This window comes from Nyctereutes procyonoides, unplaced genomic scaffold (assembly GCF_905146905.1).
Source record: "Nyctereutes procyonoides isolate TBG_1078 unplaced genomic scaffold, NYPRO_anot_genome, whole genome shotgun sequence".
Taxonomy (NCBI): Eukaryota; Metazoa; Chordata; class Mammalia; order Carnivora; family Canidae; genus Nyctereutes; species Nyctereutes procyonoides.
Genome location: NW_026575146.1, coordinates 60,137,400 through 60,154,535, shown reverse-complemented (window position 1 = coordinate 60,154,535; position 17,136 = coordinate 60,137,400). Strand labels below are relative to the sequence as shown.

At 42.4% G+C, this 17,136-nt stretch overlaps 1 protein-coding gene across 1 annotated transcript in view; it reads right to left on the bottom strand.

The window, feature by feature from the left end:
* Positions 1 to 367: 367 nt before the first annotated feature.
* PDCD1LG2 (programmed cell death 1 ligand 2) overlaps positions 368 to 17,136 on the bottom strand; it is a 60,159-nt gene continuing 43,390 nt past the window's right edge. Inside the window, exons 6-7 of the mRNA XM_055309439.1 lie at positions 12,503 to 12,552; positions 368 to 1,209 (exon numbers count right to left, since the gene is read on the bottom strand). Coding sequence (XP_055165414.1) covers positions 1,204 to 1,209; positions 12,503 to 12,552 — 56 coding nt within the window. The 3' untranslated portion in view covers positions 368 to 1,203. The remainder of the gene's footprint in view (positions 1,210 to 12,502; positions 12,553 to 17,136) is intronic.

The following is a 17,136-nucleotide window of genomic DNA, read 5'->3' as shown; positions in this document are numbered from 1 at the left end:
TGCTCCCTTCTTGCCCTCCGGAGTTCTCACAGTCTAAGGGGAAGATATAACCTGCTCCGATCCTCATGGTTCAAAACTGAGAAAGATAACCCACTAACCTAGGACTCTACTGGGCTTGACAAGGTATACATTTGGGAGTTTATAGGTTATGGTTGCAGCACAGAACAAACTTAACATGACTAACCGGTTGTTGCTGCAAGCAGTAAAATTGACCTTCCCCCTTGACACACACATAAGGGGATTCCACAGCATTTCTACATCACCAAACATCAAAGGCCTTGCCAAGTGAGTGTCGCTGTGTCCAGACTTGGAACCGAACCACTGAAAGGTGAAGTTTAAAGCCATAGAGAAGGCCAGGAAAGAAGCTTTGACCATTATGGGTACCCATCTGAAATCTTGGCAGGTGCAGCATATTAGTGTGCCAGATTTTTTTAAATGGATGCCATTGGTTTCTGAGGTTAAAAAAAAAAAAATCAAAACAACAGCATTTTTTTAAAAAGGAAGATATAGTTTTTTAAAAAATCATTCAATATGGTGTCATTACAGGTTAAAACAAATGCTTTGTGATTTAGATCTCACAAAAATACTCAACGGCCTTTCTCTACAATTTGTCGTCGCGCACTATGTAATTAAATGCTTTCTGTTAATTCAAACAACTCAGAGGCTTTCAAGATTCCACTAAGCCGTATGACATGTCAATTATGCCTCGACTTTGTTTAAAGCTCTGCGAGTTCATGGCCTCAATAAGCTTTTCTGGTATCCAGACAAAACTGTAGATAAAAATCATCTACTGGAAATTGGTCCATTTCTGTAACTGGAAATCATCTCTGCTTCTGGAAATCACTTTGGAAGTGTGAGGGGCAAAATTCCCTTTGTGCTCAGTCTGGCAGCAAGAAGGAGCCTCAGAACACTCATTGGCATCTAGCATCCAGCGTGATCATTTTCTAAAGTGCCGTAGTGCTTGCTTAGCGTCACAGTCTGCAGAGGGGAGAGCCTGGATCTGTGAGCGGCAGGCTGCCTGGCTTCCTCTGAGCACAGGAGGCCAGGAGCTGCCTCATCTTTTTGCAGTATCCAGGTGAACACTGGATCTACACATTGGAAAAGTACAAACAAGCAGCTCTGCAGGCCACAGTTTCTTGTTCAGAGTCCAGAAGCGTCTTGAGGATGTCCCATCAGGTCACCCCAGCTCCTGAAACCACAGGTTCAAATCTGGGGAGAGAAGTCCACAAATAGGGAAAATCAGTTTTCCGATCAGAAAGGATATGAGCTCTCAAAAATGAGATTGGAGTGACAAACCGCTGAAGGGGGTGGGGGGGTGGGGCGGGAAAGCTCATGTATCCGATGCAGCATAGTTCAGAAGCTTTGTCTGTGCTTCTCTACCACGGCCCTGGGTCCAGGTCTCCAGACTCCTTGCAAGAGGTTTTTTCTCTCCATCCTCTGGCCTGCAGTCAGCTCAGTTCATGGGGCTATTCAAAACCTTTGATAGATCCCCATTGCACTAGATATTTCTCTGTTCTTTCCTGCAGACTCATTCTCCTCCCTGCTCTACTCTGCACAGGTCACAGGAGGATGACATTGGACTACTCACCAGTCTGTCTTCCCCCTGGCTCCCACTGCATGCTTTCCTCCCAGGCCAAAGGATAAAGAAAATTGTCATGGGCAGCATAGTGAGGGTGGGGTGTGCATGCTTCAGCAACCCCCCAAGGCAGGTTGCCAACTGATTTTATCCTTGTGGAGGAGCCCTCTCCTACTGCTGTTTCTTACCAGTGTTCTGGTAACTGCTTCTTCCCACGTCCCCTTCAGGCCTAGGGATGGTCAACTCTTCCCTGCTCTTGCCAGCTCCAGGGTGCTCAACTTCCCCCATTGGTCTCCTCTATTCTTTGCTCTTGTCTTTGTAACTAATAAAATCTGTAAGTGTGCCCTCCACTTCCTGCTGAGACCTGACCAAGGCACCCATGCCTGATGAGTGAAATCTAACTTCCTTTGTCTGGAACTCCTGGTTCCCAGGATGGCCCCTGACAGTCTTTCCTCTTATCTCACACTTGGCTTTTTCCAGGCTAGGGGCCCATGGCTTTTTCCACGGATGCTCATGTCTCCCTACCTCTGCCTTTCCCCCTGGTCCCCCCATCTTGAATAGTCTGTAACTTCCATTCTTGCTTGGTCACCTCCAGGCACCTCTTCCATGAAAATTTCCCTCTTCTCTGACTATCCCCACCCTAAAATGATATTTTTCCCCACCTCTGAACTCTTATGTAGTATTTGTGCTTCTTATAAAGCCATAGAAAACTATAAAAAATACACTGACTTCTCACACATTTAAAAACCATGACCCTAGGTGAATGAGGCCGTCAGTGTCTCCTCCTCCAACACCCCCCTCTCTCCCTGGAATAGCTGTTCTCTGCATGGAAGGAAGTGGGACATGGGGCTGGTGTTTCTGGGGATTCTGAGGATACATAAATAAGGTGGGTTTTGGAATAAAGTGATAGTTTGAGAGCTACATAATTTTCTGAATATGTTCCAAGAAGTACATATGTACTTTAGAGGCCTTTGCAGGGATCTATGGTAGGGTTTATAGCCCCCCTTCCAGTTTCACCACCATTTTAATCTGCTTTTGTGAGATAATAGAAAATTTATGTACTGGTCTCTGGCCTGGGTTCCTGGCACAAAATTCCTACAATCTTTGTAATTTCCTAAGAGATAAGAGCTCTAGGAGCATCTTTTGTTCTAACCTTTGGCTTTTGACTTCACTTCCTTTTTTTTTTTTTTAAAGATTTTATTTATTTATTCATGATAGTCACACACACACAGAGAGAGAGAGAGAGAGAGGCAGAGACACAGGCAGAGGGAGAAGCAGGCTCCATGCAGGGAGCCCGACGTGGGATTCGATCCCGGGTCTCCAGGATTGCGCCCTGGGCCAAAGGCAGGCGCCAAACCGCTGCACCACCCAGGGATCCCTTGACTTCACTTCCTGACAGAGTTCCCAAGTCCCTTGAAATTTCCTGGATGATAGCACTGTCTTTTGTTGTGAAGAGGTTACTCTTGGTGAGCTCCTGGATGGGGGAGGAGGTGGGAGAGTGGGATGGGACTGGTCACCAGAAAAGACCAAGCTATGATTAGAAGCTTGGAATTTTCAGCTCCACCTCCTACTCCCAAACCCCATTCTCCAGAGAGGGGAGAAGGGCTAAAGATGGAGTTAATGATTGGTTATACCTATGGAATAAAGCCTCCATAAAAATCCCTAAGGTAGAGCTTCCAAGAGCTTTTGCGTTGGTGAGCACATATTGGTGCTAGGAGAGTGGCAAACGCATAGAGCATGGAAACCCCCACACATCTTGCCCTATGCATTTCTTCCATCTGGATGTTCATCTGTATCATAACCTTTTATAATGAATTGGTAAAAAGTAAGTAAACTGTTTTCCTGAGCTCTGTGAACCACTCTTGCAAATTCATTGAACCTAAGGAGGGGACGTTGGGAACCTCAGATTTACAGCTAATTGGTCAAAAGCACAGGTGACAACTGGGACTTGCCACTGGCATCTGCAGTAGGGTGTGAAGGGTGGGGAGGGCAGTCTTGTGGGATCAAGCTCTTAACGGGTGGGATCTCATGCTATCTCCAGGTAGGTACTGTCAGAATTGAGTTAAATCATAGAACACCAAGCCGGTATCACAGAGAATTTCCTGGTGGAGAAAAAAAAACTCATGCATTCATGTCAGAGGTGTGGATGTAGTAGTGAGAGTAAAGGAGACACACGGGAAGACTGAAGATCACCCCCTTATGATATACAGGTATTCTAATATTTCCTTTATGAAAATGTTATCATGGGAAAAGGAAGAGAAGATCGGAAACCACTGAGGGGAAATGGGGAATGGAGGCACCTGTGCCATGCTGGCCTGTGGAAGTTGTGGTCAGTTCTTAGGTGGAAGTTCTTAGGGGGAAGACAAGAGATTCATGCAAGAAAACAAAACAAAACCACAGACATTTGATCAATAGAGGGTATACAGAAATCTGGCTTTTAATTTTAGCCCAGCTTATGCCAATGAGAATAGTTTTTTGAATACCTTGTCTCCAGTACTTGATTGTAAGAATCTTGGAGTACTAATGCTGTGCTTTGTTCATCCTTACAATTCCCACACAGCTGACCTGACACAAAGTCATGCAAATAGCAGACAGTATGTAATGCAGAGTGAATGAGAGAATGAGTAGTACTATACTGGGAATCATAAGACCTTTATTTCTCTGTTGTTATTTCATTCAAGAAAGTCACTTAACATCCCCTAGGCCAAATCTTGCCATCTGTAAAATGAGGAAGTCAGGTTACATGGTTTGTAACTGCTAACAAACCATGTCATGATGACTAGGATAACTCTTTTTTAAAGGAATCATGATCTATATATACGGTATCAAAAATCTACTCTTGAAATCTACTGGTTGACAGCTTGGCTGCATGAGAGCAAAAAGCCATGGGCCCAGACCTGATCTCTTACATCCTTGCAGGAAGGATGTATGTAGCCGCTCCTTCTAGGTTCACTGGGTTAGGAACTCCTTTTTTTTTTTTTTTTCAAAGCTTTTATTTATTTATTCATGACAGACACAGAGAGAGAGGCAGAGACACAGGCAGAGGGAGAAACAGGCTCCATGCAGGGAGGCCGACGCAGGACTCAGTCCTGGGTCTCCAGGATCACACCACTGGCTGAAGGCGGCACTAAACCTCTGGGCCACCGGGGCTGCCCGGGTTCGGAACTCCTAAAAGACAACCAAGACATTGGCATGTGTCCTTGAAAGAGGGCTCTCTATAGTTGATGAGGATCTAATGGAGAGTTCCCTATTATGCATTTGATATACTGGGATATGAAAGAGGGGATATGTAGAATGAGAGATAAGGATAGCGAGATCATTCTTCATCTAACAAGCACCCCTGGGTACTTAAAAAAATGATACACTGAGACATTTAAAAATGTATTCACATACAAAGAAAATTCAGAAAGCATAAAAGAAGAAAACAGTACATGCTTCCAGCATGTAAAGATGATGATTATAGGCATTCCAATATTTTTACTTCACTTCTTTGTGAGAAAGTGGTGTGGTGACCTATTTAAAACATTTTTAAAAATAAAGCATTAATGATAATGGTAGGTATATTTTTACATCCTACCTTTCTTTTCTTTTTGTTCTATAGAAAGAATTTCCCCATATTATCATGCCTCAGAAACAGAATTGTAAATGGCGGTATATGCTGTATGAGTAGAGGTTCCAGTTTTTCTCTGTTGTATCAGTCAGGATGAGACTTGGTTATGCTGCAGTAACAAACAACCCCTAAACCCCCAAGGTTTATTCTTGCTCATATTCCATGTCCACTGAGGATCAGCAAGGGGCTCTATTACTTGTAGTTCCTCAGAGACCCAAGCTGAGGTAGCATTCACTACCTCAAATGTTGCTGGTTACCATGCCAGATGGAAAAAGAAAATACAGCAAAGCCCAAGTTAGCCCTTATATCTTCTACCCAGAAGTAACACACATCGCTCATGCTTATATTTAGTTGGCCAAATCACGTGACCACACCCAACCACAAGTTAATTTTAGAGATGTGCGATCCTATCACATATGCAAAAGCAGAACCAGGAACTATGTGAACTTGGAGAAGGATGGCAATGAGGTGTCTCTTTGGCTGCATTTAGTTTGACCCGAGTCTGTTGATTTTAGATATTAAAGTGAAGGCCTTGAAGGTCCACCTGGGGAGATCGAGAAGTCTGGTTTTCCACAAGAATAAGAACAGGCAACACTTCTCCCAGAGTGGCCTAGAAGTTTGAGGCAGAGCCATGGGGTGGAAAACCCAGCCCTGCACAGCAGTCACCACGCTTCTGAGTCCTGCAGGGCCCTCCCACATTAGCTGGGTCTCGCTTCAGCTCTCTGGTCAATGAAGCAAAACCACCAAGCTCTTCCCTTCCTCAGTGGGAAGGGAGACTATTTATCTGAGTAGAAGTCTTGGCAGATGGACATGCTCAGGGCAAGTCCCAAGAATGTCTATTAAGGTAAATGTGTGACTAAGAACAGGAGGGTCAGGATGATGCCTGCACAGTCTGGGACTTGACACTGTCCCCATATAGGTGGTTTGAGGGTGAGGCAGAGCTGGGATGGCAGAGCACGGGTGTGGGAGTGTGAGTGCCCTGAGCGCCCTGAGCTGCCTGGACCCCTGTGAGGCTCTGTCTTCAGTCTTTCTGGAGCTGAGATGGGAGCTGGGAGTAGCATCAGAGCACTGAGAAAAAGACCAAGTACATTCAGTGTGAGAAGGTACACAGACACCGACAACTTCTGGGTTGGGGGCCAGTGCACACTTTCTGGAGGGCCAGACTATAAAATCTTTAGACTTGATGGGCTATGTGGTCTCTACCATAGTCAGCTCTGCCATCAGAGGCAGAGGGGGGCCATATGAAAGTTTGGGGGACAATAAGGAAACTATAAGCATGACTATATGTCAATAAAAGTTTGTTTACAAAAACAGGAGGTGATTTGCACCCTCCCTTCTCTTGAGCTGACACTTACCAATGGACAGTAAGTAGAATGTTAACTTTGGTCAACCACCATTTCATAGGTAGCTACTGAAAGTATAACTCATCCTAGGATGTCGTGGGCTTTGAAAGGAAGAAGATACTGCACTTGCTTTCTAGAAATGTATAACTCAGTCCTCTAGAAACAGCAGATCCTACTTGCTGTGATCTATTACCTAGCATAAATGTTACAATTAATATACTCTTTGCTTTTTTTTAACAAGATTTTATTCATTTATTTGAGAGAGAGAGAGAATGAGTAGGGGAGATGGACAGAGGCAGAAGCAGACTCCCAGCTGAGCAGAGAGCCAAAGGTGGGGCTCCATCCCAGGACCCTGAGATCATGACCGGAGCTGAAGGCAGATGCTTAACTGACTTATTTTCTTTTAATAAATATATGCCATTTAGGACATTAATGTTTATAACCTGGCCCTGTGAACCCAATTTTACTATATCCAATACCTGCTTTCTAAGGATAAGAAAAAAAACAGCTTAACAGTAAGTGACAAATCACGGAAATTTATAGACTATATAGCAGGTAATGGGTTACTATTAACTCTAAGTGAAGGCATAAGTAAAACGATGGAAAAGATGCATAGACAGTTCCCAAAGAAGATAAAAACCTATAAATTTATGAAATGTTTTAGCTCACTAGTTACTTTAAAGTGCAAATTAAAATAATAATGATGGGATTGCTGGGGTGGCTCAGTTGGTTGAGTGTTCGACTCTTGATTTTGGCTCAGGCAGTGGTCGCAGGATCATGAGATCAAGCCCCATGTCAGGCTCTATGCTGGGTGTGGAGCTGCTTAAGATTCTCTCCTGGGGCGCCTGGGTGGCTCAGTGGTTAAGCGTCTACCTTTGGCTCAGGTCGTGATCCCAGGATCCTGGGATCGAGTCCCGCATCAGGCTCCCCAGAAGAAGACTGCTTCTCCTTCTGCCTATGACTCTGTCTCTCTATGTCTCTCATTAATAAATAAATAAAAATCTTTTTTAAAAAAAGATAAAAAAGACCCTCTCCCTCTCCCTCCACCCTTCCCCCCTACCTTATGCTCACATGCTCTCTCTCTTTTAAAGCAAGAGAGAAAGCGAGATGTACAATTTTCAATTTCTGAATTAGTAAAATTTGAAAACAATAATACCTAGCACTGGGATAGGTGTAATAATAAAACTAGGTCTTTCATATATTGCTAGTACAAATTGGTACAACCTGTTAGAGGGCAATTCAGCAATACATTTTGAGAGTCTTAAAAATGCCTACAGGTTTACCCCCAGTAACTTGCATCTTAGATTTTACCTACAGTAATATCAGAGCTGAATATAAAGATTTATGTATAAGGCTATTAATTGTGATAATACCTAAATAACAAAAACATGAAATGATTCTATAAGGTACACATGAAATGTCCAGCAACAGGGAATTAGGAAGCTAAGTCCCAGTCCATGTATACTATAAAATATGAAAGCCATTAAACACATAAGTAATCCTAATAACACAAAATTAAGTTTAAAAAAACTGTATCAAGCTATGTGTATACCTTGTAATTTGATTTTGTAAAATTTAAATACAAAAAAAAATTAGAAATTGAAGCAATATTAAGTATTAGCCATGGTAATCTGTGTGCAATGGATTCTAAATTACTTTAATTTCCTTTATACTTTCTGGTGCTTCATTTTTGCTCAGGAAAAAATATGTAATTTTAAAAATGTTCTAAAAGGTGTATAAATTATTTATTTTTGAGCTGGCCAACAACTAAAATTAAACAAGATTTAGCTTGTAGTAGTGAGACAAAATTCAGTCAAAATCAGTTAACTTTTACATTTACCGCAGAATAAACTACAAGAACCACAGACAAATGGACGGTAAGATAGACGAATCATTTCCAAACCCTTCAGCTTAATTTTATCAGGGTATTTTGGTGACAGCCTTGTTCTTCCCCTCCTAGTTTACTCACCTATTCGTTATTTCAAAACACATAAAGTGCAGGACGCTCATAAGTCACACATCCTTTTGTTGCTGAAAGAGGCAATGAGCTGAGCAGGAAACCCTAAAAGTGAGTCTGTGTGCACATCTAGGGCAGCAGGTTCATGGCTGAATGGGTTTTAGACAGAACCCGGGCCTCTTGGACAACTCTGTGACCAGATAATAGATAGTCACATACTTCTACTTTTTTTTCAGGCTCAGAAGAGTCCGGGAAATTCACTTACTCCAGCCAAGGCTGCCCCCCTCACATCTCAATGCCTGTGACGGTTAATGTTCTGCGTCAGTTTGGCTAAACGACTGTTGTACCCAGGCGTTTGGTTAAGTGTTGGTCTAGATGTTGCTGTGAAGCAGGTATTTTGTAGATGTGATAAACACTCCCCATCAGGGGACTTTAAATAAAGCAGATGACCTTCTAGGATGTGGGTGGGTCTCATTCAATTGGTTGAAAAGTGACAACAGAGGTTTCCCAGAGAAGAAGGACTTCTGCCTCAGATTGTGGTGCATGGGTCCCACCTGAATTCCCAGCCTGCTGGCCTACTCTACAGATTTAGGTTTCCGAATTTTAAGTCTTACCTGAACTTCCAGCCTGCAAGCCTGCCCTACAGATTTCACATTTGCCAGTCTCCTAGTGGTTCTGTGGTTCTGTTGCCCTGAAAGAGCCTGAAGTATCTCTTGCCCTCAACAACAGGCACCAAGTTCTTTGGCCCTCCAAACAGTGGGCCCCAGACCTATTCTCTTCCCATTCCCCAAATCACTATTTCCATGTCCTGCTCCCTCTTCTTCCTAGGGGATCGTCTCCAAAATGCAAAATGAGTTCTCCATAAAGTGTTAACAACTGGTGAGCAACTTTATAGGGATGCTTCTTCTCCTCCCCACTCACTATCTCTGTTGCCATCTCTGTCTCTCTCTCTCAAATAAATAAGCACAATCTTTAAAAAAAAAAACAACACTGAAATCTAACACATTGATATTTGTCTAGACAAAGTCATAAAACATTATGCTAAGTAAAAATGAGCCATTTTTTAAATATTCCACCACCATTGATCATTGTCAATTTCTACATTTGAGTCAATCCACAAATAACTTTGAATGCGACTGGACCAGGAGGAAAACAACATAATGTGTTGGCATTATGTAAGGGTTAAAATATGCATGTATGTGACAAAAGATAAACAGAAACACAGATACACACATAACTGTTTTTTTTAAAAAGAGCATCTATTCCACGTTTGGCAAATATATGGCCAAGATCTATGACTTCTCCGCATCCCCACCCAAAGCAGACATCATTTTTCAATCACCACACTCCTCGCCTAGAAATGGTCTCCCAAACCATCCCCTTCTCTCTGCCCTAAGCACCTCCTGAAGCTGACAGGAGGCCTGTTTGCCCTTCTGCACTTGGTCCAACCCTCTCGGTTTACAGGTGACAAAACTGAAGCCCAGAAAGGGAGTGGATCTTACCTGAGATTCTATAGCTAGCTCACAGAAAAACTTGAATCTAAATTCCTTGAATTTTAATCATGATCTCTTTTTTATAAAAATAAATATTTTGGGCACACAACAAAGTATAATATTGTCAACATCTATGTGCCTACCCCCCAGAATAATATCATTGACATCTGCATACCCAACCACCCAGTTTAAGAGGTTAAATTTGGTGTATAGAATTTCCATGCTGTTTTGTACTTTTACTTCACAGGACTGTTTCCATAAACGCTACGTAGAGGTTCTTTGCATGTTTTTAAACCCTGTAATTGCCAATATATTGTCTATATCTTTCTGAAATCTATCTTTCCTCTCAAAATTATGTTTTTCAGTTATCCATCTCAAAAATACATCCAGTTTTGGTGCTTTCATTTTAGTTGCTATGTTTACTTCCTAGTCACCTATTCTCCCATTGATTCATATTTGATTATTTCTAATTTGCTGCTCTTGTAAATACTAGTACCAGGAACATTCCTATGTGAGTCCTCTGTGATATGTATCTAAGTGGTTCTGACTTCTTCACAGCATAGCACATATTCTCAGGTAAGTTCCAGGGAGGAGTGAAGAAGGGAGAAGAGGAGCATCATTCCCTCACCTCATTGACTCTCCCTGCCCCAGGTTGGAAGGTACAAAGGGTGATTATATTATCATTGGTTGGAGGAAAGAGAATTAGTCTTATTTCTTTAATTTGCCTTTTGACCAAGTATTTACTTCATTTTGAATTTCAGATACCATTTTAAAAGGATATGAGATTTTTCTGTTTTAAGGAGAGGTATTTGAAAATGGTTGATACCCTGTTAATCCAAAGAAGTCACTCTATTAACAGGGCAATATTCAGACATATGGAGGCCGCAGGATGAGACATTTAGAATGGTTGCAAGCTTTTGAGCATCTCTCAGTTCCTCAGATGGATGGTTCTGCCTTTCTTACTCAGATTCTAAGCTCTTTTCTGATAATACTTTCTCTCTAGGACAGAGGTTGCCACTGGCCACTGGTGGGCTCAGTTAGCCTATGGACATATTTTATTTGGTTTGTTTGGTACTTGAAATACTTTCAGGCAGCATTTAATCACCAGGATATTTTATATAAAAATCTGGATTTCCATCTTCTCTGACAATATTAGGCTAGTCCATTTGTCACCATTCCCTACCTGGTTATAGAATGTTCTTCTTACTCATTTCAACACCTGTCTGGCAATATGCTCTCAAGACTTTCACTATTTCTTCCTCCTGCTGAGTAGTTGAAGGAGACAGATGCAAAGGCTCAAGCTCAGGGAACTCAGACAAATGCTTGAGCCACTCCCATGGAAACTCACCTGTTGATCAAGTGGATGGATCTATAGGAACACAGGAGTTTTGTTTCTCAAGAAACAGATGTTTCAATTAGGACTGCCAGTATTAATCTGAAACTTTTCTGAGTCCAGAAAATCTCACTGTGGATTCAGAGAAACTCAGCATAACTGGACCTCAAGTATAGCTCAGGTCTAAGCTGCAGTTTGCTCCTTGGTTCTGCACCCAGGGATGAGTATTACGGCAACAGGCTGTATGTTCACGAATGGCTTTCAGGGATATGGTGGCAGGTGGGAGGCTGCAGGGCCTAATTTTATTCCTTCTGGTCCTATTTTATGTTTATAAGTTGCTGTGTGTTCTGTATCGGCCAGACACAGACCCTGGTATGGAAGGTTTTCTAGAGTTGCTTTTACAGTTGGTGCCTCTGGAATTTTACAGATATATTCAGCAGAATTCTAAAGAGACCAGTTCTGAATATTTTGAGTGGCTGATAACAAAGCTATTTAGAAATTTCTGTGAATTGCCTCTCATTTTGGTGAACTCATGAATTCATGTGTCACACCACGTGATTCCTAGATTACAAAATGAAAGGTGGCTTTCCCAAGAGAGCTAGAAATACCCTTTGTGCAATATGACCCAGGCCTGTTGTCCTCAAAACACTACTTCCCCAGGGTCTTTGCTTTTCATCCAACTAGCCCAAATGATTTTAGCAACCCCAATTCCCCTGACCTCCACATCCCATCTTCCACAAATTCCAACTCCAAGCTTGTCAACTTCATGAAGAGACTTTCTTTCTACTCCCTGAGCATTACAAACTTGACCCATAGCCAAGACAACGTACTTAGTAATTGTTGCAAAAACAGGAGCTGTTGGTTGCTTTACAGTTGAATATCTTCCCTTGGTGTTAAGTATTAACCACATTTCTAAATATGTGAGCCCAGATGTGCTGTGCTGGAGAGCTTAGAAATATAGACAGACCAAAGGCTGTACAACTTTGGAAAAAAAACAACATGTTTTTTTCCTCCCAAGAAAATATAGAACAACATACGGTTACAACAGCAACTAGCTGAAATGCCATTGAACAGGAAGATTCTGCAGAGACTGAAACCGTCCAGTTGCTCTTTGTGCATTCATAGAACAGTGGTCATTTCTTAAATCAAGCTGGGACAGAAAAAAACAAGACAAATCATGGACTACTCACAGCTCCGTCCACTTCCCTCCTTACGGTGGTGATAGAGTTTTTTGTTGTGTCTGAAAAAGAGAAATTCCAGTGATGGAATAAGATTAATGAGAAAAGTATTCTGCTTATAGGCTAAAAGATGGCAGAACAAAAAGTTAATCCAAATAAAAGACATGTAAAAATCCAAATGTGCCTTTTGGCTGGAGACCTCAGGCTGAATGACAGGGTATGTAAAACCATACCCTTAGGTGAAAACTGCAAACAAAGCAGTCCTCTGCTTTCCTTTCTCAAACCCTGGTCCCAGGCACTCAAAAACTGAGGGCCTGCTAATTTGGGTATTCAGCCCAGGAAACATCTGGCTTCAGGATTCTCTCTCCCTTTTCTGCTTTGTTCTTGACTGTCGCTTCCTTCCTGTCTGCCCTACATAGCGCAAAAGGTCCGATCAATTAATTTATACTAAGGTGTACATGACAGATACTGTTTCAAAGTAACTCAGGGGGAAGAAGCACAAGTTCATAAAAGGAAACCACTGTTCCCCTGGTTTCAGTTCTTTTTCAACCCCTGATGTCACATTCTCTCCCCTACATTGATTTTCTTCCAGAGCTTCATGTCCATGTCCTGCAGTTGCCTGGGTATCTGAACTCAGTGAATCCCTAATTCTGCTTCTGTTCTGTATACCAGACTTTTAGTAATTCCCTCATGACAATACTGATGTTGGCCTGGACTTGGAGGGCCTCCATCCAGCATTGCAATCTTCTTTACAAGGATTTATATTTGATTTACACTGAGCCTAAGAGTTAACCCACAAAAATTGTCCTTGAATGGTAGAGTCCTCTCTTTTTAAAATTTTATTAATTTATTGATAGACACAGAGAGAGAGCACAAGTAAGGGGAGCAGCAGACAGAAAATGAGAAGCAGACTATCTGCTGAGCAGGGAGCCCGATGTGGGGCACAATCCTAGGACCCTGGGATCATGGGCCTGAGCCGAAGGCAGATTCTTCACCAACTCAGCCACCTAGGCACCCCTAGGGCAGTCCTCTCTAATGCTTGGGATTAGTGCAGCCATTCTATGGTTCTTAAGTAACCATCAGCCAACATATTCTGTCTTTGGTTTAAATCCCTGTAAAGTCCTGGCTCAATCTCTTAGGACAGTGTCATTTAGACTGTAGAGTCCATGGACTAGTGGTGGTAGGTGAACTATTGGTTAGCAGCCCTCAATGAGACAATTGTAGAGATCTAGTATAAACATTTAGAAACTTTAATAGTAATTTGTCTATTTTTTTTCCTGACATTTATTGAAATGTCATATATTTTATTGAATCCAGTAAAAACTGGGCTTGTATATCTTTTTCTTTTTCTTTTTAGTAATTCAAAATTTAGCTTATTTTGCAAAAGCATTGACCCTAACATATTAAAAATATAATAAAAATAAATAGTTCCTTACCACAGAGCATTTGAGAAATGCTGTTCTTAAGACCCGTAGGCCGAGGATCCCTGGGTGGCTCAGCAGTTTGGCGCCTGCCTTGGGCCCAGGCAGTGATCCTGGAGTCCAGGAATCAAGTCCCATGTCAGGCTCCCTGCATGGAGCCTGCTTCTCCCTCTGCTTATGTCTCTGCTTCTCTCTCTCTCTCTCTCTCTCTGTCTCTCATGAATAAGTAAATAAATCTAAATAAATAAATAAATAAATAAATAAATAAATAAATAAATAAATAAATAAGACCTGTAGGCCTATCCTAGAGATCTGGTCTCTATGGTGACCTGGTGACTTTTCCTAGATTCTGTGCTTGGCTTTTCCATTGGCCCAGCCAATGGTCAAGTCACTCAATTCTTTTGGAATGAAACTCTCTCCTTCCATTGCCCAAAATAATGCTAGTCAGATTGAGTCAATTGTTTTTAAGCACTTTGGTAACAAAAAAGGCCACACATTAGTGTTAGACAGACCTGTGTTCAAACCCCAGCTATATGACTTTAGGAATACTTTCGGTTTCTTCATCTGCCATACCAACACTATTCCTTGCCTCAAGCAGTTTTTGTAAAATTAATTGAAAAGAAGTTTGTAAGGGGTCTAGCCCAGTGCTGTCCAACAGAACTTTCTGCAAAGATGGAAATATTGTATATCTGCTGTGTCCAATGCAGTAGCCTCTAGCCCCATGTTACTGTTGAGCATTAATAAGGTATAAACACTTAAAATGTGACCAAGGAATTGAATTTTTATTTAATTTAAACGTAAATAACACATGTGGCTATTATATCATATGGAGCAGATTAGCATGGGTACCTGCAGATAGTAAGTTCAATGTGTAAAATTTTATTGAATATCTACATGCCAGGTAACGTTTCAGACAGTAGGCATATATTGGTGAATAAGAGAAACACAGCCCCAGCACTCATGAAACTTACAGACTAGCAGATGTAGCAGACCTTGATATTGTTTTTACAATAGAAGTTGCTAGATTCTTCTCTAGAATCTAGTGAGTCACCTGGAGCTCTGAATTGTTAAAATGCTCCTCTTAGGTTGAGTGCTCCTCTTAGGTACATGGACTGACCACGGCTGCCCCTCCCAGTACATCATGCTGTGCAGAGTTGGTCGTTGAAACATAGGTGGATAAATCTGTTTAGAAACCAAGGAGCCTTCTGGCTAGAAAGGGGATGAGATTGTTACCCCTTTATTTGACTCTCTCAGATGGATTGAGAAGTTCACGGCAGCCTGGCTCTAAGAGGAACTCAAGAAAGTTATAGGGCACGTGGGTGGGTCAATGGTTGAGTGTCTGCCTTTGGCTCAGGCCATGATCCCAGAGGCCTGGGATCGCGTCCTGCATCAGGCTCCTCGCGGGGAGCCTGTTTCTCCCTCTACCTGTGTCTCTACCTCTCTCTCTCTCTGTGTCTCTCATGAATAAATAAATAAAATCTTAAAAAAAAAAAAAAGAAGGAATTTAGGACTGCCATCCCAGGCTTGAGCAGAAGAAGCTGGCTGGGTGCAGCTGTAATTAAAGCAGGAAGCCCCTTTGGTCTCATCAGCTCTTGAGGGTCTTGCTTTGGAAACAATGGTAAAACATGTGAAGGGAGCCAGAAAGTTGTCATTTTGGGTCATTCTGGTCTGTGTGAGAACCCGGACCAGCAAGGCTGTCTTGCATGTTGGATGGAGACCCTCATCCACCCACCCCAGAGGGAACAGAGCTGTGTATGGCAGGAGTAGAAACAGTAGCAGCTCAAAACCAGGGCCCTCTGAGGAACTGACCTGGCACCCTGGGAGCCTCCCTGCCTCTTTGGAAGCAGCAGCCCTGTGGGCTAAGTTAGCCTCCTGACAAGTCTGTGGGAGGTGAAGAAGTACAATTTGCAAGAAGGAGACACTAGACTTCTGGCTAAGATGGGCAGGTAGGTGCTTTAGGAAATTAATTGGAAAATTAAAAGGGATGCAATTACATTTATAGCCCAAAGTATTAAAACAGGTCCTAGACATATAAATGCTCAGTGTATTGAAAAGAGAAGTAGGTGCTATGGAAGCATCTCACAAGGCGATTTGCTGTAATGGGTATGATGAGGGCATAGAATCAGAGCAGGCTTGATGAAATGGCAGCTTGGCTGAGATTCAAAGGATGACAGGCATCAGGGAGGGCATGTGATGTGAATAGCTCTGGGTGTTATACACAAATGATAAATTATTGAAAACTACATCTGAAACTAACGATGTTACTGTATGTTGGCAAATTGAGTTAAAAAATAAAATTAAAATGCATAGTAAAAAAATAAATAAAGGATGACCAACTCAGGCGAACTAGGAGAAGGAAGTACTTTAAGAAGAGCGAATGCTAAATGAGAAAACTCAGGATTGAAGGAGTTGGGGGTCTCTGAGAACTACAAACTCCTCTACAGCTAGAGCTTGGAGAACACGGGCCATGGTAAGGAAGTGTAAAGCTGTTGTGAGTCACACCACTCAGGGCTTGTTGGGGCTTCATCTGGTGAGCAGGGGAAGCCCTGGAGGAGGGCCAGTCATGGAGATGTAGTAGGCTGGTGGAATTTAGAAGCCTGTTCCAGCTAAAAGTGACAAAAGACCGTATCACAAGTGGCAAGAATGGATGCAGGGAGACAAGTTGGAAGATCTTGTTCTAGTCCAGGTGAACCCCAGTAGTGGCAGTGAGGTTGGATCAATAAGCTGTGAAATGCTCATCCTCATGTCATTTCCCATTTTACAGATAGAAAAACCATCTCAAAGAAGTTAGGTGATTCGCACACGATCATAGAGCCTATACACGGCAGCATCAGGTCCAGACCTAGCCTTCGGACCCTGGTTTAAAGTTCTATTCACAGTGTCAGCCATTCTCAACCTTCTTCCATGACACATGAGTCTGTGTCCATGGCAGATGCATTTTTGCATGTGCACCTGTGTGCCTCCCATGAGAGAAAGCAGATCCCGGTGCGTGTGAGTTGTGGGGTGGGAGTGGAGGGCATGTCTTATATAGGCTGCTGTGATTTCACTCTGGTTCATTATAAGCAAAAAAGGAATCATTTGCAAATTTATTCACTTAACTCTTTAGCAACAAGTGTCTCCCACCGCAGCTGGTACCTGAGTCTTGCACCCAGTTTGGAGCTGCTGAAATCCTTACTCACCTGTGAGACTGGGGTAAAGGATAATGGAAAGAATTTCTTCTGCTCT